This window comes from Sus scrofa, chromosome 13 (assembly GCF_054392235.1).
Source record: "Sus scrofa isolate SSC_HxYL_T2T_F1_AM1 chromosome 13, Sscrofa_HxYL_maternal_Yorkshire_Landrace_v2.0, whole genome shotgun sequence".
NCBI classification, from domain to species: domain Eukaryota; kingdom Metazoa; phylum Chordata; class Mammalia; order Artiodactyla; family Suidae; genus Sus; species Sus scrofa.
Genome location: NC_139395.1, coordinates 106,107,541 through 106,134,293, shown reverse-complemented (window position 1 = coordinate 106,134,293; position 26,753 = coordinate 106,107,541). Strand labels below are relative to the sequence as shown.

At 41.8% G+C, this 26,753-nt stretch overlaps 1 protein-coding gene across 35 annotated transcripts in view; it reads right to left on the bottom strand.

The window, feature by feature from the left end:
- Positions 1 to 26,753, bottom strand: part of MED12L (mediator complex subunit 12L) — a 354,400-nt gene that overhangs the window by 251,315 nt on the left and 76,332 nt on the right. For all 35 annotated transcript variants that reach the window (XR_014824163.1, XR_014824164.1, XR_014824168.1 and 32 more), the window contains 2 exons: positions 6,533 to 6,664; positions 2,734 to 2,860 (listed from right to left, as the gene is read on the bottom strand). Coding sequence is in view for 26 of the 35 variants with exons in the window: in XM_084990033.1 (XP_084846159.1) it covers positions 2,734 to 2,860; positions 6,533 to 6,664 (259 nt within the window). In the remaining 9 variants the exon portion in view is untranslated. The remainder of the gene's footprint in view (positions 1 to 2,733; positions 2,861 to 6,532; positions 6,665 to 26,753) is intronic.

The window sequence follows — 26,753 nt, the reverse complement described above, 5'->3', positions numbered from 1 at the left end:
GGTTAGTAGATGCAAACTATTGCATCTGGAGTGGATAAGCAATGAGATCTTGCTGTATAGCACAGGGAACTACATCTAGTCACTTGTGACGGAGCATGACGGAGGAAAATGTGAGTAAAAGAATGTATACATACGTGTGTATGACTGGGTAACTTTGCTATACAGCAGAAATTGACAGAACATCGTAATTCAACTATAACAGAAAAAATAAAAATCTTAAAAAAAAAAAAAAAAGAAAAAAGAAAGAAAGAATTCAGTTTCCTTCACCAGGTAGGGAAAAAAACCAATGACTAGGGCCTAACAAAATTTTCAACTATATTTTCTTTCTCTGTTTTCTTATTTAACAAAATAAGGGATTTATTGGAAAACCTGCTATGAGCCTCTAGCTTTTGGGCAGAACTGGCACTAGTTTTGATTGTCCCACTGTAATTGAAAAATAGCATCTGATGTCCTAAGCAACATTTCAAGTTTAAAGACATGGCTCCCTGGCAAATGAATGACCGTTTAAATAATCAGGAAAACACACAAAATTTCAGGGAAGGGAAAAAAAAAAAAAGCAGGGCTAGACTACTTTCCTCCGGTTTTACTATTACAGCAGTTCATGAGTCAAGACTCATGACTGTTTGCTCCACACTGTATCTGTGTATCTGGGGGGTGAGGGGCACATTTTCCAAAGGACTCTTCACAATAAAACCATAATTCAAGTGGCATTTGAAAATACTAGAAAGTGGGATCCACTGAAAAGAAAAGGGGACAGTGGAATGAAAAGGGCACCAAGGAGTTACCATCGTGGCACAACGGAAACAAATCCAACTAGGAACCATGAGGTTTCTGGTTTAATCCCTGGCCTTGCTCGATGGGTTAAGGATCCGGCATTGCCATGAGCTATGGTGTAGGTCACAGACGTGGCTCAGACGTTGCTCTGGCTGTGGTATAGGCCAGAGGCTGCAGCTCCAATTAGACCCCTAGCCTTGGAACCTCCATATTCCGAAGGTGCAGCCCTAAAAAGACAGAAAGACAAAAGGGGGGAGGGCGCCAAGACAGAGCTCTGCCATCGCTTAAAATTCATAGCCAGTCTATTTAATTCATGTTACAACTTTTAATATTGCAACTTCAATATTAAACTCAAACTTTCTATCTGTATCTTTGACAGAAGGTTAAAAAAAGACTAAACTACTAAGACTAACCCTACAAAGCTCAGTCCCTGGAACCACCACACTCACAAACACTGATAAAGACAAATGACAGATCCAGGGAACGCTATGCTCAGTGCCCTAGACCTTAAGCCCACTAGTGTGCTCTCTCCCGCCCCCAAACTCAGTGAGGAGCAGACTCGACGCAGAGAAGCAGAAGAGCTTTCTCTGACAGAGCAGTAAATGGGATCCAAAGCAAGCGAGGCATAGGAGGAGGAGGTTTTCCCCAAAGAAAGCAGACATGGGAACAAGAAGAGGGAAGCAAAAGGCATCTCTCCCAGGACCCACATGAGTCACTCCTGACAATGTATGTTCTCCTCTCTGGAATCTCTTCTGTCCTTTCTTCTTCCTGCTCCTTTCTCCAAGTTTCATCACAGCTCTCTACACTCCAACCACCAGTTTGGCTGTGGCTCTTGTTCTCCCTCTAGCCTAGACCAGCCAAGAACCTCACTTCGGGAATCACTCAGTCCAAGACAAGGCTTTCCCTCCTCAGAGGAAGCAAAGCAGCACTATTTCCTACTGCTTTACCTCTCTCTTCTCCTCAGACATCTCCCTTCTCTACCTTTCACTCTTTTTCTCCCCTTCCCATCATTTTTCACTTAATGCCATTTTTCTGTTGTTTCATCACCCTCTATCGTGCTATACTTTGGCATATGAAAAATCTCTCAAGCCCACTTAGCTTACATAAAATGATTTTTTTAAGTTCCCACCCACAATATGCATCCACTGGGTGGCTGCTTACTCTGCAAGCCCCCCACTCTCCTTCCCCCAAGCAATGGAGTAAAAGACCCAAAAAGGGCTGATAGCACACAAACATCCAAGAAAGTGTAGGCAAGCAGCTTACTGTTGTTACAAGGAAATAGTATCAGAGACCTGGTTAAAAGGGACTTTTTTTTCCCCTCCCTTTTAATATCAGAAGGTAGAAAATCAGAAATTTAGAAAACAGCACAAAAAGAGAAAATTCAGAATCACAATGTATTTAGAGTAAACATCAAAGGATCTTAGCTCCTGTTTTGGTAAAAAAAATCTAGAAAGGAAAAATTAGTCCACCAACTACTAGGAAATCAGGTGACTTATTGTTTTAATTATTATAACTCTGGAAATTTTTAGTCCATAAAGACTGTTTGATTCTAAAATTGTCTAAAAAGTCTCCATTCAAAATTGGCTACAAAATTTTGCTCACTAAAATCTGCCTTATATTCAGTGCCAAGAACTTCTGAAAAAATTACAGATAAGGGGGGAGGTGAATCAGTTCTAAAAAGGTCAATACCCTTATTTAAAATGTAGAAGCAAAAAGCTTAGAGTTCCTGTTGTGGCTCAGCAGGTTAAGAACCCAACTAGTATCCATGAGGATGCGGGTTCTATCCCTCACCTTGCTTAAGGATTTGGCGTTGCCACAACTGTGTTATAGGTTGAAGATGAAGCTCAGATCCTGTATTGATGTTGCTGTGGCTATAGTATGCGCTGATGTGACTCCTAGCCTGGGGACTCCATATGTCACAGGCATGGCCCTAAAAAGAAAAAGAAAAGCTTTACTTACACAATGAGGGAGCCTGTGTATCTAAAAACCTTAGCAGAACATTCTGGAAAACAGGCAAGCTAGATCCAGCAAGAGAGGCTGAAGAAATGGACTCCTTCTCATCTAAGACCTCTGATTCACCACATCTCTAAGATTAAAAATAAACAAGCAAAATTAATTACAGAGGACAAGAACAGTCACAATGGATCATGAAATATGTTAGTTTTTTATTAACATTTATGTTCTTGGATAAAACATGCAAAACTTAGTTGAGATTTCTGTACTTATTAGAGGGCCACGCATCATAGATGAATATAATTTCTAAAAGTTGAGGGAAACTGCCCCGAAACAATTCAAATGATTTCAAAAACATCTGTAAAAAACATTATTCAGGAGTTCCTGTTGTGGCGTAGTGGTTAACGAATCCGACTAGGAACCATGAGGTTGCGGGTTCGATCCCTGGCCTTGCTCAGTGGGTTAAGGATCTGGCGTTGCCATGAGCTGTGGTGTAGGTCGCAGACTCGGCTCGGATCCCACGTTGCTGTGGCTCTGGTGTAGGCCAGTGGCTACAGCTCCGATTCGACCCCTAGCCTGGGAACCTCCATATGCCGCGGGAGCGGCCCAAGAAATGGCAAAAAAAGACAAAAAAAAAAAAAAAAAAAAAAACATTATTCAAACTCGGCACAGCACAGTATGAATATCCACTGAATGAGCAGCACGGTACAATAAATACTCATTATCCTTATGCAAAATTGCTAAAAATAATTTGAGGTTGTCTTCATTTTTAAATAGTTCATGTTTAATGGCATTCCCTCCTAGAAATATTTGGGCATGTATTACTGAGCTTGATTCTTTTGTGTTTCTTTTTGTCAGGCAATGAATTTATGAGTATGTTTGGGTAAGCGTGGTATGAATGAGAAAACTAACATTATTCCTCTAACAAGATTCTTTCACTTATCACACTTCAACAATAAGCTCTCTCAGAAACTCCTGGAATCTCCATAGTTCGGGAAACACATCAAAAGAAGCCATTTAACTTCTACATTCTTTTTTTTTTTTTTTTTTTTGTCTTTTTTGCCATTTCTTGGGCTGCTCCCACAGCATATGGAGGTTCCCAGGCTAGGGGTCCAATCGGACCTGTAGCCTCTGGCCTACACCAGAACCACAGCAATGGGGGATCTGAGCCGAGTCTCCAACCTACACCACAGCTCACAGCAATGCCAGATCCTTGACCCACTGAGCAAGGCCAGGGATCGAACCCACAACCTCATGGTTCCTAGTCGGATTCGTTAACCACTGAGCCACGATGGGAACTCCAACTTCTACATTCTTAATGTCAGAACTTACTAGAAGACCAGGACCAAAACAGTTTAGAAGCAATCAGAACCTCATTTTCTATTCTTTTTGATATCCCTTTGATCCCTTTGCTCTCCCTTTTCGATATCCTTTTTGATATCCCATTTTCATTATCTATGTTTAATATTAAAATATTATTCTCTTTATATAAATAGAATATATCCTCAATCCATTCTCTCTTTATAAAGAAGGTCAAATTTTGAAAGTAGTGAGTGATTAACAGAAATCAAGTTTCTTAAACATCTCTGAGAAAACACATTTTTAGATACAGATATATTTACACCTATTAAAATCACAAAGTAATCTATGTGGGAACCTCTTCTGAGTGTAAATACATGTGTTTCTGTGTGTGTGTGTGTATTCTGCAACACATAGGTGGGAGGATTTGAAGAATGAATTTGAAGAATTTAACTTTAGTTAATAAATTTTTTAATCACTGAAATTCACTGTTGAATATTCTCTTCATAAATACATAGAAAAAGAGCAATGAAATGCTCTTCCTAATTCACCCACTGTAAAAGGGGCCATGTGATTTACACCTTAGCACCAGTATCTTCAAGCCCCTATGTCAACAACATGATCTTCTGTATTTGGTGAACAATACTTTCCCAATAGGCGATGTCTATGAAAATATTCTTCCCTTTTCATTTTTTCACAGTGTCATAGGAAATAGGTGTATTATCAGTGAGAGCCAGCTAAGTGCTCAACCATGCATGCAAGAGACATTTCTTGAGCTTCTATTATGCACTGAGCACTAGTGTGGGTGTTAAGGACACACCACTGAACAGGGTGAGCAAGGCTCTTGCTGTCAAGCTTACATTCCAGAGGGGAACAGACATTAAAAAAGACGACAGTGAGGAGAGTAAAGGAGAGTGATGTGAGGAAGAGTGGCTGAGGGGCAGGTGCTGCCAACTGTAGACAAGGTGGTGATGGAGGAGCTTCCTGAGGAGGTAGCCCATGCTGAGCCAGGAACACCAGACAGGAAGTGACATCCCCGGAAATAGGAATGGCCAAGTGAAGACGGGGGAACAGAGTACACCACCTGGAAGGAACAGCAGGAGCAAAGGCCCCAGGAGAAAAGTGTGGTTGTGTGTAGGGACAGAGGACCAGGACAGCTGGGGCTGTGTGTGACCAGGGGAGGAAGGCCAAGCAGAGGTGCGAAGGGCAGGTGCGCAGCTCTCGTGAGGCTCTGGGGGTCATAGGAAGGTACCATCAGGAGTTCAGGAAGGGGACAACATGCTCCCTTCCCATTTTGAAAATATGGTTCTGGCTGCCATGTGGAGCAGAGAGGCAAGCCAGGAGGCCCCTGAGTGGTCGAGGCGATGGGTGACAGGCCCGGTCAGATCACCTAACACACCTGTTCCAGAGCCACCCAACAGACCCCACAGGCAGAAAGGCAGGTCACTTAGGAATTTTCCTTCGGGAGTTCCTGTCGTAGTTCAGCGGTAATGAATCTGACTAGTATCCATGAAGATGCAGGTTCGATCCCTAGCCTCACTCAGTGGGTTAAGGATCCAGCATTGCCACAAGCTGTGGTGTAGGTTGCAGACACAGCTTGGATCCCACATTGCTGTAGCTGTGGTGTAGGCTGGTAGCTACAGCTTGAATTTCACCCCTAGCCTAGGAACCTCCATAGGTCCCAGGTGGGGCCCTAAAAAGACCAAAAAAAAAAAGTTTTCCTTCAACAAAGCTAATGTTGACAAGGTTAGCTCTGTTTATTCCTTTATAATCTACTCTAGAGGCTTTGACTGCTCTCTCTGGGGCTAGAACCCAAACTCAAAAACAAATACAAATTGGCATCCATAACCTCACAGTCACAACCACCTCAAGAAGTTTTTCCAGATCCATTACCTGTGTGTATATATGTACACGAATGTATATAACTCCAAATGTATGTAAGTATGTGTGTGCGTGCACCTTAACCTCACAAAGGGAGATTTCTGTTCTAAATCAGATATTGAAGTTTTATTTTTAAAGATACAATTTCTTTTTTTTTTTTTTTTTTTTTGTCTTTTTGCCATTTCTTGGGCCACTCCCGCGGCATATGGGAGGTTCCCAGGCTAGGGGTCGAATCGGAGCTGTAGCCACTGGCCTACACCAGAACCACAGCAACGCAGGATCCGAGCAGCGTCTGCGACCTACACCACAGCGCATGGCAATGCCGGATCATTAACCCACTGAGCAAGGCCAGGGATCGAACCTGCAACCTCATGGTTCCTAGTCGGATTCGTTAACCACTGCACCACGACGGGAACTCCCAAAGATACAATTTCAAATTAGTCCAGAATACAAATTATTGGCTTCATCACTTAGAGGCATCCTACTATGGAATCCTTATGTGAATCTGCACATTCTTCCTTTTTCCTTCACAAGGAAAAAAAACATAATGTAACAAACAGAAGGCTACCCAAAGAAGAAGTTTTAAGTAATGGCATTCGACAAGCAGAAAGAAAACCAAGCCTACCTCTGCCTCGATCTCCGCTTGCCTCTTCTCCAAAAGTTTTGCCACAGCCATCGCCCGGTGCTTGCCTGACCGTTTACAGCTCACAGCCCATTCACACAGAAGTGTCACCACAGCTTCATCGTTGGGGGCAACCTAAAGACCAGCAGAAAGGGTACCAGCCATTTCATGTGCAACCTTCACCCAATGAGACTTAGGATGCAAGCAACAGAATAGGTCAAGCTTTAAAGCTTTCTTCTCATATTTTATCACTATCATTTTAGAAAGTGCTCCCAAATCTATTTTAATTAAGGCATAAAAGAGTAAAACTTTAGTCATAAGGAAAGGAATCACTTACTTAGAACAGCTGAACCTGTAGCAATTCCAAGAGAACTGAGTTTCACTTACACAGGATCATAACCTAGCTCCATCAATCCTCCAGAACTCAATTGCAAAGGAAACAGAAAGGGAAACCGACCACGAAATATCAAGAACAGCTGTTACAAAGCCCAAGTATTTCACTCCACTGCTGACCCCTCGGGCTCCCACTCACAGCCTCTGTCAATACTTAATTCTAACAAGCCAGGCTATCAAACTGCCCAGTCCAAGGAGGAATTGGAAGTAACAAACCAGAGGGGAGGCTGGGATGCTGATCAAAACCCACTGCCCATGAGAAACGACAGCCAACCATCAAAACTTACAAGCAGAGGGAGGGAAGAGGGAGTGGGATGGACTGGGAGTTTGGGGTTAGTAGATGCAAACTATTACATTTAAAAAGGGTAAGCAGTGAGGTCCTACTGTATCGCACAGGGAACTATATCCAATCTCCTGGGACAGACTGTGATGGGGAAGAATATAAACAAAGAAAACATATATCTGAGTCATTCTACTGTACAGAAGAAATTGGCACAACATTGTAAAATCAACTATACTTTAATAAAATAAATAATTTAAATTAAAGAAGGAAAAAAAAAAACTTACAAGTTGACCCAATTAACAAAGGGCGGTAGCCTAGGTCTATGTAGAGCTCAGCACTGCCCCAAAAGCACTGGCTGTGGCTACCATGGCCTAGAAATGGGTACCACTGACAGGATGGGACTAGCCAAAGAAAGGTCACAGGAAACCAAGCCACATGAATTGGGGAAGTAAATAAGCAAGGAGACTGTCCTTTTATGCAATCTTACCTCTTCTTGCAGAGGATCTATGCCAAACACTGGAATATCAACTCCAAGTTTTTAATGTCTTCCCAGTTGCATAAACATTATGCCAGAAGAACTGGATAATCACAGTACTGGCATTTATACACTATGTGAGAAGTTCTTAACTTTTTAGAATCCATAAGCTCCATTAAGATTATGACAGCTATTTGCATACTCTCAGAAAAAAATATATACAGACACACATACATTTACCACAGCACTTCACAAGGTTTGTGGAGTCTCAGAAGACATTCAAGAATTCCAGGAATAAGACCCCCTGATCAGCAGACAATTCAGACATGAAAATCAGTTTATTCCAACCCTAACTTTGGTTAAACACATGCTGATTTAAAACAAAGAAATGTTGGGAATTCCCCATGGTGGCTCAGCAGGTTAAGGATCAGGTAATGTCATTGCTGTGACTTGGATCGCTGCTGTGGTGAGGGTTCAATCTGACCCGGGAACTTCCGTGTGCCGCAGGTTTGGCCAAAAAAATAAATTTTAAAAATTAAAAAAAATAAATCAGGAGTTCTCATTGTGGCTCAGCAGGTTAAGAATCCAATGCTGTCTCTCTGAGGATATTGGTTCTATCCTGGCCTCCCTCAGTGGGTTAAAGATCCAGCCATATAGGTCACAAATATGGCTCAGATCTAGCGCTGCTATGGCTGTGGTGTAGGCCGGCAGCTACAGCTCTGATTCGACCCCTAGCCTGGGAACTTTCATATGCAGCAGGTGCAGTCAAAAAAAGGAAAAAATTAACACCACTAAATGATAAAACAAAGAAATGTTACCTGGAGCAGATATCTTAAAAGGTGCTCTGGGTCTCAATTTAAAACAAGAAAAATAATTTAATGAAAATGTATAAACACTGAACATAACATTTAAAAAAGAAAGCAAACTGGGAGGAGTTTGTGCCTAGATGCGATCTAATCCTGAGAAAAACTAAAATACAAGTCAGTCCAGTGAAAGACCACATGCTTAGATTTAGAATATTAAAGAGAAAAAAAGGAGTTACCTTAAAAATACTGCCATGAGTTTTTAATAATTAGTCAGCAATGTGCATCACATTTACACTTACAAAGTTTTTTTAAATTACCTCTGCATCATCAAAAAAATAAAAAATAAAATATGCCACAAAGAATAACTGACTCACCCAACTTAGGTAATAGGCTCTGCTTGACCTAGAAATGCATAGAAAAGAATAAGGAAAAGACTTCTTTTTAACACATCCAGATATGACCACTCATTTGGGTAGCAATGTGCCAGAACATAAGTCTTAGGAAAGAGAGTTCACTTCCAAAAGCACTTATTAAGCACCAAGTATATGCCAGGCATTGAGGAAACAAACATTTTAAAGATCTGGCCCTTGTTCTCAAATAGTTCACCTTCTAGAGGGAAAAGCAGAAAGGTCAACTGATCATAGAGCAACAAGATGTGCTCAAGGTGTAGAGGAGAAAGTAAGCCTAGGCATCTGCACCTTCCATGTCACACAAGTGATAAGGAACTGACTACCCTCAGCTTATACACACCCGAGATCTTAGCCTGAAGACAGACAGGCCTGCAGTCTACCCGTTAGAGTTGTGGTGGTCTCAATTTGTAATTATTAGGAATTAAGTGAATTAAGAAAATCAGGAGAGGCATTCCCATCATGACACAGTAGTAAGGAACCAGACTAGTATCCATGAGGATGTGGGTTCAATCCCAGGCCTCGCTCAGTGGGTTAAGGATCCACTGTTGCTGTGGCTGTGATGACAGCTGCAGCTCCAATTAGACCCCTAGCCTGGGAATTTCCATATGCCATAGATGCAGCCCTAAAGATAAGAAAAGAAAAGAGAGAGAGAAAGAAAGCAGAAAAACACAAGAAAACAAGGCTTAAAAGACTGAGTTTTTGAAATACAAAATTTTAATCTTGACAGAACACTGTAAACCAACTATAATGGAAAAAATAAAAATCATTAAAAAAAATTTAATCAGAGAAATCTTGTCTTCATATCAGTTATGATACACGAAATTAATTATAAAAACTTTCAGGAGTTCCCTGGTGGCCTAGTGGTTAAGGATTCTGCATTGTCACTGATAAGGCTCAGGTTCAATCTCTAACCAGAGAACTTCTGCATGCTGTGGGCATGCTCCCCCCATCCAAAAAAAAAAAAAGGCTATACATTTCAAAATCTATTTTCAACCAGTAAGTATTTTCCAATACGACAGATTCCCAAAGAGCAAAAGTCCACTCCTTTCTGAGTGGACTCAAATAGCCTGCCAAATGATGCCACTCTTTCCTTAGGGTACTGGTGCGGTGGGGATGGAGGAATGGACAGGTTCAGTGTCTATTTTAAAAGAAATAGTAAGATATTACATTAGTTGGCTGTTTTCCATTTATAACTTCCCAGATGATTACATTAAACTCAAAGCAAACTGTATCTGCAATGTGAGAAACTACACATATATACACATATATATATGAGTCATAAAGCATTTTATTATTATGTTATCATGTAAATTTGTACCATTTTGGCACTATTTCTGAGATGACTTCCCATTCAAACCTCCTCCCCCTTCCCCTACATTTACTATAAAATTTTGGTTCACATTTCAAGTGGTTTTACTGAGATCTTTTCTAGATTCCACTAATCATCAAAACTAAGGAGGATCCCCTACTTACTTCACTCTAAACACCACCTCCAGAGTACACCCATCAGACACGTTCAACAGGCAGAGACACCCACACACAGATGCCTCATACCCTCCCCCCGGCTCCCTACCACTGCTCTGCCCTAAATAAGTTTTCGAAAATTATTCAAGGATGACTTCCACTTGCCTGCCAGATGGTATCTTACACATTAATTCAAATATCTGTCAACAGGAGATCCTGACTTCAAATGTGGAAGGTGAAATGCATTCCCATCCTGTAAACAAATTTCTAAAAATATGAAGCTCCTTTTCTTTAAAACAACAACTGTTAAGCAGAATTTAATAAATATTATTTTAAAACAAAATAACTTCAAGGTAAAAATTTAAGGTCATTTAGTACCTCAAGATATGAAATACAGCAGGGATGGCAGTTAAGTGGGGCAGACATACATGTTTATAAATCAGCTGGATGCATTAAAGAAAGAAAATGAAGATGATCTCAGGAAGCCAACAACATTTAAGAGGAACAGAGAGAGACAACTAAAGGGAATTATTACATGTTTCTTTTAGAAGGTGCCTTTCAAGAAAAATGTTGCAGAATGAGTTAAATTTCAAGACTGAGATGAACAAAAGGAGAAATAAGTATATGGCAGGCAGACTTATGCTCCCCCCCAAGATATCCACATCCTAATCCCAGGACCTCTTATTTTGTTACTTTAAATGACAAAAGGAACTGTGTGGGAGGTGTGAGTGTCATGAGGATCTTGAGAAAGGGGGGTTACCCTGGATCGGGGAAGGCCCAATGTAATCACAGGGATGCTGATCAGGGGAAGGGGAAGGCAGGAGAGTCAGAGGAAGAGATGTGACAAAGGAAGCAGGAGTCAGGGAGAGATCTGACGATGGTATGCTGTGGACTGTGAGGATGGAGCAAGAGGACACAAGCCAAAGAATGTAGGCGAGCTCTGGCAGCTGGAAAATACAAGGAAACAAAATCTCCCTGGAGCCCGGGGAAGGAAGGCAACCCAAACGTTCTCTTGATTATACCCCAATAGGATCCAGATAACCTCCAGAACCATAGGAGCATAAATCTGTACTGTTTTAAGCCACTAAATTTCTAATAACTTGTTACAGCAGCAACAGGAAATTAATTTGAAGGAGTTTTAAACACGTCAAAAGCAGAACACGTGGTTGAGCTTCAAGGAATACAACGGCAAAGGAGTGCTTGGTTAAATGATAAAATATAGGAGGGCTACAAAACAAGATTAAAAACCTGGAGAGGAGTTCCCATTGTGGTGCAGCAGAAATGAATCCAACTAGTAACCATGAAGTTTCGGGTTCAATCCCTGGCCTCGCTCAGTGAGTTAAGGATCTGGCGCTGCCATGAGCTGTGGTGTAGGTCGCAGACGCAGCACGTATCCTACATTGCTGTGGCTGTGGCACAGGCTAGCAGCTGTAGCTCCGATTTGATCCCTAGCTTGGGAACATCCATATGCCCCAGCAGAGATCTAAAAAGCCCCCCCCCACAAAAAAAAAAAAAAGAAAAAAAAAAAAAAGGCGAAAGTAGTTTCTGCCATGGCTCAGCGGTAACAAAATCGACTAGGATCCAGGAGGACTCAGGTTCAATCCTTGGCCTTGCTGGGTTAAGGATCCAGCGTTGCCCAGAGCTGTGGTGTAGGTCACAGATGCAGCTCCGATCCCATGTTGATGCGGCTGTGGTGCAAGCCAGCAGATATATCTCAGATTAGACCCCTAGCCTAGGAACTTCCATAGGCCGCAGGTGCGGCCCTAAAAAGACAAAAAAAAAAAAAAAATGTGAGGAGAAAAGTTCAATGATAACTCACTGAAGCAAAGTACCACAAAACAGGAAGTAGCTTCATTCATCCATTAACTTATTAATTCATCAATAAATATGCAATGCCACCAGGCCTTCTTCAGGTATTAGATACAGTTTCATGCATTACTTTGCAGAAATAAAAATTGTATTTCCCTTTTGGAGGTAATTTCTACTATATAACAAGAGTCTTTAAAATGTCCATGTTATTTGCTCCAATAATTTAGTGAGACTATAGCCCAAGGAAATTATGTTGAAATAAAAAGATGAGTTTTCCAGGTGTCAGTGGAGCATGATACCAAGACACTCTCTTCACTGCCCCCAGCCCCAAGAACTGACAAAGCACCTCTTCCTGAAAGTTCAAAGAGGCACATAAAGGATCAAATCAGAGAAAACCAGGTGACCTTACAAGGAAAGAAAGGTCTTTCACACAGATGATTCTTAGGCCAGAAAATCTGTCTTCAGCAATGGAACCATGGGAATTTGGGGGATGGTTGCTGGGTTTTTATTCCTATTTTTCTACAGGCCAAGAGTGATATTTCAATATCGAATTAAAGATGCAAAAGGAAAGGCATTAGGAGGTCCCACTGTGGCTCAACAGTGAGGAACCCGACTAGTATCCATGAGGATGTGGGTTCAATCCCTGGCCTCGCTCAGTGGGTTAAGGATCCAGCATTGCCATGAGCTGTGGTGTAGGTCACAGATGCGGCTCGGATCCCCCATTGCTGTGGCTGTGGTGTAAGCCAGCAGCTGCAGCTCCAATTCAACCCCTAGCCTGGGAACTTCCATAGGCCGATGGTGTGGCCCTAAAAACAAAACAAAACCCAAAAAAATGAAATAGGAAAGGCAGACAGGACAGGCTCGCCACACCTGGAAAAGGGGAAGTCAGCAAAGCTCAAATCCTCTCAAGAAGGGAAGTTCTCCACCCTCAGACAGGCCTGCTCTGTCCACCCACTGTCCTTCCCTTCTTCCGAGAACAGCAGCTCTACTTCTTCTGGGGTAACACCCCAGTGGTTCAAGGCTGGTGTTACTAACTGCAGTGCCCCGTCCTCTCAGCTTCACTGTGCCATTCTGGAGGTGGGTCTCTGACAGGCAGTAAAGACCTTGGGCAAGTCTTTAAACCAAGGGGTAAAACAAATCACTCTTTCGGGTACGTGTTACACGCTCTATGTTCAGCCTGGTAAAACATTTTGGATGATAGAAGAGACAAGCCCTGACCAAATAAAACAATCTGTTTCTATTCTGATCAAAAATATATTTTCCAGAATAGTTTTTCTGTGATATGCACTGCTTGTTCTAGTCATTACTCAAGTCTTATCACTTTTAACTGGTCGAAGCAGACAAAACACAAGGTTGAAAGTACCTGACCTTAAATGTAAATCTTTTCGGCTGCTTCTAATGGAAAATATAAAAGACAAACTAACTTCGTTTGAACTTAATTACTCTCAAAATCACTAAGAAAGAAAGGCTGACAAATCTGCAAGTGATAGTAATACAGAGAATTACCATTTATTTATTGACTGCTTGCTCAATTTACAGTCAGACACTATGATAAATGTGTTTCCAGAATTACTTAATTTTCACTACCTATGAGCTAAGTTGTTATTATCCCCACTTTACAAGGCATAGACATGTTAAATAACTTGTCCAAGATCACCCAACTAATTCATGGAAATTGAGCCACAGGATAAATCTTGAGAAATGAACTAAAGAAGTAGAACAACCCTGAGGTCAAAGAACCTGTAAGGTATTCTTGATCCTCCCCCAGGCTACACGGGGTCCCAAGAGGCTCTGAGCTCTTCTGCCTCCTCTCTCAAGGCTCCTGGCATCAAAGCATTCTCCTCCATGGCACTGTAATACTTATTTCCATCTTTCACAACTTAGCTCACAGGTATCGGCTTTAAATATCCATTAGGAAAGGGAGGCACATCCCTGAGCAATTAAAGGAAAGTACTTCACCATCCCAAACACTGTGAGAGCTGGACTCTTCAGGGGCAATAACCGGCAGCTCTTCATGTCGGTGCTTTATTACAGACAGCAAGAAGTGGGTGAACATCCACAGCATGCACCCCCCAGCCTATAACTACACACACAGGCAAATGGGATATACCAGAACAGGAGAGACAGAGAGGAAGAGAGAGAAATTGAGTCCTGGCATGGAGAAAAAGCACCAAACCACCCAAGAGGTCAACAATGTGGGGTTTAGCCCTGAGAAAAATTAAAACATAAGCATGGTATTAATAATATTAACAATTGTAAATTCTCGACCACAGTGATAGCAGTAGTAATAACTGAAAATACTTATTGAGCAGATACTAAGTGTTTTACATATATCACCTCTAATCTCAACAACCAACTTTGAAGGAGGTGTGGCTATTTCCATTTTATAGAGAGGAAAACTGAGATTCAGAGGTGAAGTAAGATAGCCCAGGGCACAGTGATCAAAATGAGCAGAACTGGGGAGTTCCCATTATGGCTCAGTGGAAACGAATCCAACTGGTATCCACGAGGTCGTGGGTTCGAGGATCCGGCATTGCCGTAAGCTGTGGTGTACGTCACAGACAGCAGCTCAGATGCCGCGTTGCTGTGGCTGTGGTATAGGCCGGCAGCTATAGCTCCGATTAGACAGCTAGCCTGGGAACCTCCATGTGCCTAGGTTCAGCCTTAAAAAGACAAAAAAAAAAAAAAAAAAAGTAGCAGAATTGGGAGACCTAATACTTTCCGCTCCTCCAACCATGGGCGAATCAAGATCACTGGAAGCACAAGGAGCTAAATGATTATACGGAAATCTCTGAAGTGATTCACATTCATCCCAGGATGCCTAAAGCCCAGTGCCACTCCACCCAGCTACTGCCACCCACTGTTGTGGCCCCGACTTCTACCTCTCTAGGGAAAGCCAGACTTCTAATCTAATTGACATGCAGAAAAAGAAACCACAGGAGTGAATCACCAAAGATTTCCCTGCTCCTCTAACACTTCTTAGGTCAAATGCTCATATAAAGCAGGGATCTGTGTTTTCCATGGTTTTATTTTCAGCATCTACTACAGTGCCTGGCACATAGTAGATTCAATAGATATTTTCAATCAAAGAGTAACAGGAATATCGAGTTACATGAAACCAAAAGTTAAAATGAGGTGGACGGGGGAGGGGTGATTTACATTTTGTTCCAACATACACATGCACTTACTTAATATGGAAAAAACAACTGATTTAATCCAACAAACCTAACAGTTGATTAAGGGAAAAACACGAAAAAAAGAATTCCCCGGTCTAATTTAATGAATCAAAGGGGCTGGTCACAACGCCATTATTTAGGATGAATCTGAAAGATGTAGCCACTGGAAAGAAAAACTCTTGAATGGCTATGGCAAGATTACTGCAGTGTGCATAAAATTATTATCTCACCCTACCAATCCAGAGAATCAGAAAATACCACGACTTGAAAGAAAATAAACACCTAAAAAGTGATGAATAATATCAAGTAATCATAAAAAAAAAACAAAAAAAACTGTAGTTTTCCTGTGGCCCAGTGGGTTAAGGATCAGGCAGTGTCACTATAGGGGCTTGGGTCACTGCTGTGCTGCAGGTCTGATTCCTAGCCCAGGAACTTCCACATGCCTCAGTCACAGCAAAAAAACAAACAAAAAACATGCTGAACATTTTGTAGAAGGCAATCGCATTTATGTCCTCCAACCTGTTGCAGTTGTTACATGTTCATATATATGCACATAAATGCCCAGGAAAGTGTTCCAAAGTATATGGAGCACAATGCACAGAGATCACTGCTCACATACACACAATGAGTGTTTGTAATCTGGTCTGCCCTATTGTGATGCTTTCACAGCAATCCTATGATTGATAAGCAAATTGACGCCAAAAGTTAAATAACTTGTTAAATGTCAAAGACACTAGTCACAGACCCGAGAGTCAAATCTAAGCTATCTGGCCCCACAGCAGAGACACGTGCCAAAATGCCCTCTTCTGCGCAGAAGAGTGGGACAGGGTCCGAGCTGTGGGCTGATAGAGAATTCCTGATATCAGGAATGTGTTCATGTACTACGTGTATGAAAATCACAAGAAAAAAATAACTTCTAAGATGAGAACAAAGGAAAGAGGATGAATGGACCCAAAATTCAAAAATCAGAAGGATCCTTCAACTGCCAGCACTGCCCATCTGACCTCATGAACAGGGACCCACCCGCAGTGAGTAAACTAAAATCATTATTAATTCTCCTGCAGATCACCATTAATGGTGCTACCATACATCTGTAATAAAGATATTCCAAACATGAAAAAAAGATTCTCAACACAAGGGGCATTTGTTACACTTTTCTTATCTAGGAGAAGGTGGGCACAAACGAGGTTATGTCTAATTCATTTCTTCTTCATTTGCTCAATAACCCAATGATCTCTAGAAACTAAATGCGGGTCTATTCTTTAACAAATAAAGAAGGAAAAATAATTGGCAACTACATCTGAGAAGCAGGCTTCCTTTAGAAATTAGAAGGTACGTGGTGAGACTGCTTGTTATTTTAAAAGAAGAAATGTCTTAGTACACTACATTATAAAACAGTACCATAAAAGGGATGAGAAAAAATCAATGACTCATTACTGTAAACAACAGCAAATGAAGAAGACTTGCGATCAGATACTGAATAAAACTCTTCAATAGCTTTTTAATCTGAGACTAAAAGGACATGTTTATAAATGTAATTAATCATTCCTGATCAACATTAAACAAAATGGCCCTATCTGGATAAAACACATTCATATTACAGCACCAATAAATAATATGATAATACGTAGAGTAGTGATATTAGCAAGTCATATGGTTTGCAACCTGAGGCACAGTGCGGAGACCTGGATGAACTTCAAGAGTTGCGCAAGGTAAAAACTGCTCTAAACTTGCTAACAGAACATAATCCTGTTGTACACAGTCATAAATACTATTTCCAACACGCAGAATCCCCATATAAGGTAATACGCCTATGACTTATTAAGTACACACTCAGAAGACTTAGTATTTAAATATAAATAGTATTCTTACTTAAAAAAAAAAATCTTTATATGTATATACGAATGTTTCCGTATGTACATTTCCAAAAGATATTTGAGACAGCTGATTTTTGACAGGTAAAAGGGCAGCTTCCTGTCTCACATCCTTAGAATCAACGTTGATGGTCTTTAGGTCTCACGACATCAAAGAAACAAAACATACACCAAGAAAGCAGAAAAGACTTGCCATTTTTTGTTCTTTTCTTCTTTAAAGCAGCAGTTAAAAATAGCACAACTCTAAGTTCTGAGTAGGGAAAGGAGGTAGATAAAAAATTAAAACAATTCCTCTGCGTATTTAAGTCAACTGCCATTAATTCGCACTGTGCCCAAAAATTAATTTAACTCTCAGTTAGTTCATCAACATTCCAACAATAAGTAAAAAAGTTCTGAGAAATACGTAATTGCATGATAACAGAAGTCATTTTATGAGATGAATTAGAACCACAAAGTAAACCCCTCCAAAGTCCTTGAAAAGTGCCATGTCTTTCATATGGAAAGTAACTAAAACACCAGCCTTAATTTCCAAGAGTCATCGCTGTATAATACAATAAATTTGACTGCTTGCCTCTTTAGGGTGAATGAAGGAAACAGACAGAGGAAAAGAAGAAAAATATAAATTTCTAAAACATGGAGCTAGGTTCCTCTCACTTGATAACCAAAGCTGCCCAGCCAAGAACTTAATTGGCATTTACTTGGTGTTTACCATATGCCACCATATGAAGCAGATCCTACTAGTAAGGCTTAGACAATTTTCTCATCCTACCAAAACCTTGGTTTCCTCATCTGTGAAGTAGAATATTTTAAAACACTCTCCTATCTTCTTTTTTTTAGGGCCACACCTGTAGCATATGGACGGTCCCAAGCTGGGGGTTGAATCTGTGCTGCAGCTGCCAGCCTACACCACAGCCACAGCAACTCAGGATCCAAGCCACATCTGCAACCTACACCACAGTTCACAGCAACGCCAGATCCTCATACCCACTGAGCAAGGCCAGGGATCAAACCTGCATCCTCAAAGATACTAGTTGGTTCACAACACGCTGAGCCATAACATGAACTCCCAAAAAAATCTCTTTTTAAACGTGTGTCTCATCAGCCAGGGAAAATTTCTTGAAACAAGGCCTAGTGCTAGGAAGTACTCAAGGAAAGGCTGAAGAAGGAAAAAACAAACTCAAAGGCCCACCCATGATAGAAATGGACTCATTACTGGCCCTTCTCAATCACAGCAAAGTCTAAATGTCTGGACATACCACTTTCTCCCTCAACCATGTTAATATAACTGCCCTTTTACTAATAGAGTTATTTTAAGAAAGAAGAAAACAGTAGTTGTAAAAGGTTAGCAAGGCTTCCTCTGGTGTCCAGCGGGGAAATGAGTAACACGAGGCCTAAGAAGCTCAGGCGGGGCTGTGATCGGCATTAATAACTTCACAGGCACCACAATGGGAAGACACTTATGGGTGCTTTCCTAGTTTCCTTGACTTCTGCCTCATTTGACCCTCTTATCTTGAGTCCCATTTTAAAGAGTGACTTTTTTGGAGTTCCCATTGTGGTGCAGTGGAAACGAATCTGACTAGCATCCATGAAGATGCAGGTTCTATCCCAGACTTCGCTCAGTGGGTTAAAGATCTGTATTATTGCTGTGGCTGTGGTGTAGGCCAGCAGCTACAGTTCTGATTCGAACCCTTGCCTGGGAATCTTCATATGCCTGGGGTATAGCCCTTAAAAAAAAAAAAGCAATAAAAATAAAATGACTGAAGATATACAGATGCCCAACAAACACATGAAAAAATGCTCAACATCGCTGATTATAAGAGAAATGCAAATCAAAACTACCATGAGATACCACCTCACACCAGTCAGAATGGCCATCATTAATAAATCCACAAATGGCAAGTGCTGGAGGGGCTGTGGAGAAAAGGGAACCCTCCTGCACTGCTGGTGGGAATGTCAACTGGTACAGCCACTATGGAGAACAGTTTGGAGATACCTTAGAAATCTATACATAGAACTTCCATATGACCCCACTATCCCACTCTTGGGCATCTATCCGGACAAAACTCTGCTTAAAAGAGACACATGCACCCGCATGTTCATTGCAGCACTATTCACAATAGCCAGAACATGGAAACAATCCAAATGTCCATCGACAGAGGATTGGATTCGGAAGATGTGGTATATATACACAATGGACTACTACTCAGCCATAAAAAAGAAGGACATAATACCATTTGCAGCAACATGGATGGAACTAGAGAATCTCATCCTGAGTGAAATGAGCCAGAAAGACAAAGACAAATACCATATGATATCACTTATAACTGGAATCTAATATCCAGCACAAATGAACATCTCCTCAGAAAAGAAAATCATGGACGTGGAGATGAGACTTGTGGTTGCCTGATGGGAGGGGGAGGGAGTGGGAGGGATCGGGAGCTTGGGCTTATCAGACACAACCTAGAATAGATTTACAAGGAGATCCTGCTGAATAGCATTAAGAACTATGTCTAGATACTCATATCGCAACAGAAGAAAGGGTGGGGGAAAAAACTATAACTGCAATGTATACATCTAAGGATAACCTGACCCCCTTGCTGTACAGTGGGAAAATAAAAAATAAAAAAAAAAAAGTCTCAAAAGTTAGAAGTAAAAACCAAAAAAAATAAAATAAAATAAAATAAAATGACTTCTTTTTTTCTTAAACATGTTTAAAAAGAACAGAAAAGACCTAAGCACTGAAATGAGGGTGATCGCTCTTACAACATGGTAGCAGCCAGCGGGCCTGGGGTGGGCCAGTCCCATCCAACCGCCCCCTACTGGGGGTAAAGCCTCTGTGAAAATCCAAGAAAGTAAAACGTCTGATAGGTCCAGGCTGTGCTTTATGGATTACCAGACTGTGTGATATGTATGTGTGTCCCCACAGTAGTCCGAAGGGAACCAAAGGATCACATTCCTGCCATCTCTCCAGGGTCTCACTGCCTTCCTAAACCCATCAGTCAGGAAGGGTAGCAGTTAGTGTTTACTGAGAACCATTTAAAGCCAGGCACTATTAATTTTGAAATGCTTTATCCATATAGTTTCCTGCCATTTCCACATCAGGAGATAGGATGCCCCATGCACAAAGGAAGAAACTGAGACTCATCCAGGTGACTGAATCGTCTGTAACACCACCAAGAAATGCACTAACCTGCTGACTTGCCTGCCAAGACCTCTCCTGTCAGCTGCCCTCCCACTTCCACCTGCACAGATCCTCTTATACATCTGGACCTGATCCACTGGTAAAACTGACATATTACACAGAGCTCATCCCTGCCTTCACCCCAACCCTTCTGAGGCAGATCTTTCAGAAGGGTTGCCCCTTCCAGTTCAGGGACCCAGTCATTTTTTTTTTTTTCTTCCTTTTTACGGTTGCACCTGCAGCATGTGGAAGTTCTCAGGCTAGGGATCCAATCAGAGCTAGAGCTGCTGGCCTACACCACAGCTACAGCAACGCTGTGGGATCCGAGCCACACCTTCGACCTACACCACAGCTCACAGTAATCCCGGATGCTTAACCCACTGAGTGAAGCCAGGGATCGAATCCTCATCTTCATCAATACTAGTCGGGTTCATTGCTCTGAGCGACAACAGGAACTCCCCAGATGCTTTTTTAAGAGCCTCCAAAAACCAATTCAGTGAACATCTCTGGAAGACACATTAGGCCCAGCTCAATGCTGGAGGCAGTGAAGAAACTGAGGTTTGGCCTGGCGGATCATGTGGTCAGAGTTCCCCGGCCACAATGGTGTAGAGCTAGTCTGGCCTTGGAGGCCTGGGCCAGAGTGGAAGAAAGGCCTGCTCCGGACTTTCCAGTCAAAAATCTCACATGAACTCATTGCACCTGTCCAGGGAGTACTCTGTGAATGGTCTATGCAGAAAATAAATGCAAACAATAAACAGTCGGTATTCTGGTGTCTGGTGTGTGGTGGCTGGGATCTGCCGTCAGGGAAAGAGGAAATGCACACCTGCCACTGTTTGGGCACACACTGTTACCAGCACAGTTGGGCTGGCCTTTCCCTTTGTTACTCAGGAGAAAGTCTGCCTCCTCCGGCACCAGAGGGAGAAGTGAAAAGGCAGCTCTTCCTGCTTCCTTTCAACTTTCCCTTCTATCCATGCCCCTGGGGAGCACCCAAAGCCACAGCTGCTTCCTCCCTCCTGCCCAGCACAGCACAAACCAGGAGAGAAGCCAAGCAGAAGGAAGTGGTCTGGGGGCTCTGGAAGGTGGAGGGGGCACCTCCCTGGCTTGCTGCTCAGAGAGGAGGTCAGCAAGGTGACCCCTGCCTGTGGGTCCCAGGCAACAGACTCAGGCAGGGATTGGAATCCGGAGGTCCCCACGGCCCCCACTGTAAGGCCCCCATGAGGATTCTGGGCTTCTCTGCCTCTAGTACGCAGAGTAGACATGGTTCTGAAACACTGAACGGGCCAATCGTGAGTGAGTGCTGCATAAAACACTCCCAGGAGCTGGAGAGTGACAGGCATCTGAGTGGACATGGCCCACAGACACACTGCTTGGCTGGCAGAGTGGTTTAAGACTGGGAAAGCTGACATTCAAGTTCTCCTGAAATTCTGGAAGGTCAGGCAACAGTGGGTCTGCAAAACCAAGCAGAAGCCAAGAAAGGCTACCCGGTGCAGAAAGGGCAGCCCCCTTTCCCAGTGACCTTGGCCTCACCCTCTGGGGGAACTGTATACAGCAGCCCACCTCTAGTTTATATCGCCTGCCTGGCCACTGGTGACAGGAGTCTCTGAGCCCCATTCTAAGTGTTACAGACTTTGATATCTCACATATACTGAATGGAAACCCAAGTAGCATAAATCTAGAATAAGTAAACATCGAGGATGTTGAGATGTATACTTTCTACCTTACCCATCACTTGGAAGCAGTAGCTGGCTCGGGGGGGGGGGGGGGGGCAGGTAATGGAATAACATTCTCCATGGCTAGCTGTGAACGCATGCCTGGCACACCCCACAGGGGGCACACTGCCAGCTCCTATTCTCACGCTGGCCACAGTCCAACCACAGGGCAGGACCAAGCCCTCAAATGCCTTCATGCCCATGCACAATGGTTTTAGCAGGCTTTCACCAAATACCGAGAATGATCACACACACCAGCCTGAACCTTAGATTTCTGAGTCCTCTAGACAGCTGCTTTCCCCACTCCCTACCAGAGAATGGAGGGAACTGGATTTCCCTTAGCTATCCAGAGAAAAGGGAACCCAGGGGGTAAAGGTCAAATTTCCCAAACAGACGTGGGAAGCACTCTGCAGTCTGGGGCCCAAGCATACCTAAACATGTCTTCAGCAAGCACAAACCTCAACCTTATTGCAACTGCAGGGGTTGGTCAGTTTTTCTACTACCTACTGTGTTGTCTAAGTCCTAACACAAATTATGAAACCAAAAAAGGGGAAGTGCATTAAAAAGAAGTGAGCTGTTTCTGAATCCTAACCACACCACTTTATAGAACTCCTTATCAGAGAATTATGCCCTCAGACTGGTTCTTCCACAATAATACTAATAATGCTTGCCACGTTATTATCATTAACAGTAACAATTCTTTAAGACTTACGTATATAGGGCTTTAGAATTCTCAAAGTGCTCATGTCTCCTTAGAGATAGAGAGGGCAAGTATGTGTTCTATGCCAATGTGACAAGAAAGGACACTTAGGCACGAGTAACTTGTCTGTAACCTGCTCAAAATCGAATGACTGATTAGGAATCAAAACAGCTCTGCAGCTCATAAGCGAATTCCAGAAATATTGTAAAAATTACTTATGTTAAATATTTCAGAAAGATATGTCCAGTTACTCTTCCTGACAGATTAAGAAAAGGTGACCAGTCTGAATTACAGGTTTAAAAATGTGGTTTTTGTCTTACTCATAAAAAGGCATAGTAACCACAAAGCAACCACTCACTTACATCAAATCTTTCCAGAGTTGAGTCAACATTCAATATAATTACTCTTGAATGGGCTACACGGACATTTTCTCCAGTGAAGTCTGTGACTAGAGCACCGAGGACTCTCAGCCCTGGGCACATGGCGCCCTCTAGTGGCAAACACCTCCCTGCAGCCCCGGCCGAGAAGTTCTTTTAAAGGAGCTTTGAACAGTGAGCTCCAAACAATGCTTAAACCCTCTCAGCTTAGTTTGCTATTTTTCTTTTAGTAAATACTCTCAATCTACACATATTGAGTTATACCTTCTGTGCCTAAAATACCATAATAATGATGATCGTTATAAAACCTAGACACAACAGAACTGCTTACAGTGTAAAATATTTTTTTGAAATGTTATCTAAATATAAATTCTAATACTTTCTTCTTGCCCTCCCCCAATGTCTCATCTCAAGCACCCACTTTGAGGGCAACTGTGCCTTAGAGAGAACCTCACAGTGGGATTTTATTCAAAAATATCAGATCTGGTTTCTGCCCCTGACACTCATCGTTTTCCTTTTGGGGTGCTGGTAAGCAACTTCAGTCTCGGTGGGTGAATGAAGCAAATAATCCTAAAGTTGGCCAGTTCATCCACTAGGAAGTTAAACAGCCAGGTCAAATGTAAACTGAAGTGGCTTTGGTGGACCTCTCACCAGGGTACCATGCTGCCTTGACTGCACACTTAGTGTAAGGAGCTTAGCAGTCCAAGGGGACACCTTGAATTCTGGGTGCCCCTACTGTCCTTCCAGATATCTCGCATTTACGTATTAAGAAATCTTCATGCTCTTAAGGCCTTTTATCTAAGCAAGTCTCTATTACAAATAGAAAGACTGTAAGGTTTCTACCACTAAAGAACACAGCAACACACTAACCTGCATCAATACACAAAGAATTAGGTAGGCTTATAATCAATGAGCTCAACAGAAATACAAAGCATTTCTACTGAGACTCACCATAAGAAAACACATTCAGAGTCTGTACCTCACTCAACATCCTGATCTCCTATTTGGCATCAACACTCTCGAACCTCATCTTTTTTTTTTTTTTTTTCTGATTTTTTTAAATTGAAGTGTAGTTAATTTACAATGTTTTGTTAGTTTCAAGTGTACAGCAAAGTGATTCAGATATATAGATAGATAATCTTGAACCTTATCTTTGAGAAGCAAGGTGCTAACTTACAAATTATCTTAAAAAGAATAACCTGGAACAAGTTCACAACAGGCTCACATAAAGGTAGAAGGAATGGTTTGGGGCGGTCATTTTATCTTTTCTTTCCACCTATGCATTCCCCAAGGCCAGTATGAAAATCAAAGACAGTTTACATCAGTTAATGGAGTTCCCCAGTGGCTCACTGTCACTGCCATGAATCTGGTTACTGCTGTGGTGTGGGTTTGATCCCTGGCCTAGGAACTTCCACTTGCCAGGGGGTGTGGCTGAAAAGAAAAATCAGTTAACTCTACAGTGTTCCTTTATGCAGTACAGGGAAATACAGCCATTTGTTGCAAGACATGTTTTTATAATATTTTCTTAGCCTCTTTGCTGAAAACTCCATCTTGTCCTTCCTTACTTTGTCCCATCTTCCTGCTTGAGAAACAGTCACGGTGATGGTAAATGACTTAAGCTTAAGAACAAAGACCTAAGGGCATGGGTTATTCATGGGGTCAGCTGAATGAGGACATAATACAATGGTCTAGGCACACTGGGCCTGTGCAGATTGGCACACCATTTGCACAAGCACGATATGTCCTCTAAATAAGAGAAAGAGAAACCTCATGACCAAGTGGTTTATGAGTGGTCGTTAACAGAATATGTTTTAGAAAAGAGAACCAAGGTGCAAACCTATGCACACAGGGTCACCACAAATAGGCATGCCCTTTACAGAAGCCCAGTGAGGATTCTCTGAAATGTTATGCATAGATAGCTAACTAAAACGCTAATGATTCTTAAATGCCTAAAGTTTATAGTAAAAAGTTTAACTATTTACCAGCTAAGTGACTTTTAAAATAATAAGAAAAAAACCTATATCCTGCACCTACAACCCCCTTTTCTCTTGAAGTAATCCTCAAGAGCACAATAAAAGCAGTGTGGTTTCTTGAGGCAGGGCTCTTGGTCCCTGAGACCTTGAGTCCCCCGGTTCCCACCTTTACTTAAGATAAATGTCTCTGTGTCTTGTTTTATGTTAACTTTTTTTCCTTAAGTTCCATAGCACCTGTTCTTCAGCCCCATCCTGCTGAGCTGGTCTCAGCAGCCATTATTTTGTAATAACCTTAAAAGGAGAATAATCTATAAAAATACTAAATCACTGTGCTGTACACCTGAAACTAACATTAGCAATCAACTCTACTTCAATAAATAAATAAATAAATAAAAATGTTCCTTCAAAAATGGGTACCATATGTGTTAAAACTTATTACCTCTGCATTCTTGGTGCCTAGCACAACTAGGATACACCATACATACTTTCCATTGTAAAAAGAAGAGAAACTTAAAAAAATTTTTTTTGATTATAGTTGATTTACAATGTTATGACGATTTCTGCTGTGCAGTGACCCAGTCATACACGTGCGCGCGCGCGCACACATACACACACACATATATACATATTCTCTTTTTTTGTTACATTATTTTTAATCATGGTCTATCCCAAGGATTAGCTATAGAAGAGAAACTTTTTATTTCTCCCAAAATAAGGCTGAGAAAGTACTACTGAAAATTCTATGTTAACAGAACAGTTCAATAATGAAACACTTCTACGAAAGCATAAGAAAAAAAAATATGATGGTTAATTTTATTTCATTAACATGATTAGGTTATGGTACCCAGTTTTCTGGTCAAACTCTAGTCTAGATACTGCTGTAAAGGTGGTTTTCTTTTTTTAATGTGAATAACTTTTTTTTTTTTTTTTTTATGGCTACACCCATGGCATACGGAGGTTCCCAGGCTAGGGGTCAAATTGGAGCTGTAGCCACCAGTCTATACCACAGCCACAGTAATAATGGATCTCAGCCATGTCTGGAACCTACAGCACAGCTCACAGCAACACCAGATCTTTAACCCACTGAGCGAGGCCAGGGATCAAACCCACAACCTCATGGTTACTAGTTGGATTTATTTCTGCTGAGCCACTGTGGGAATTCCATGAATAACATTTTAATCAGTAAACTTTGAGTAAAGCTGATCATCCTCCATAATGTGGGTGGGCCTCATCCAATCAGTTGAAGGCCTTAAGCGAAAACATAGGTTTCCCTCCCTGCTCTCCCCCATACCTCCTCAAGGCTGAGGAAGAAGGAATTTGCCTCCAGATTCAAGCTGCAACATCAACTTTTCCCTAGGTCTCCAGCCTTCCCTGCACATTTCAGACTTGCCAGTCCCCACGATCATGTAACCAATTCCTTAAAATAAACTTCTCTCTTGTTTTCATTCATATATATGTAATGTTTTCATTGTTTTCATTCATATATATGTAATGTTTTCCCCTACTGGTTCTGTTTCTCTGGAGAATTCTAATATATTGTCCATGGATTTTTTTCAAAGACCATGACCACAAGTATTCATTCACTGCTTTCTGA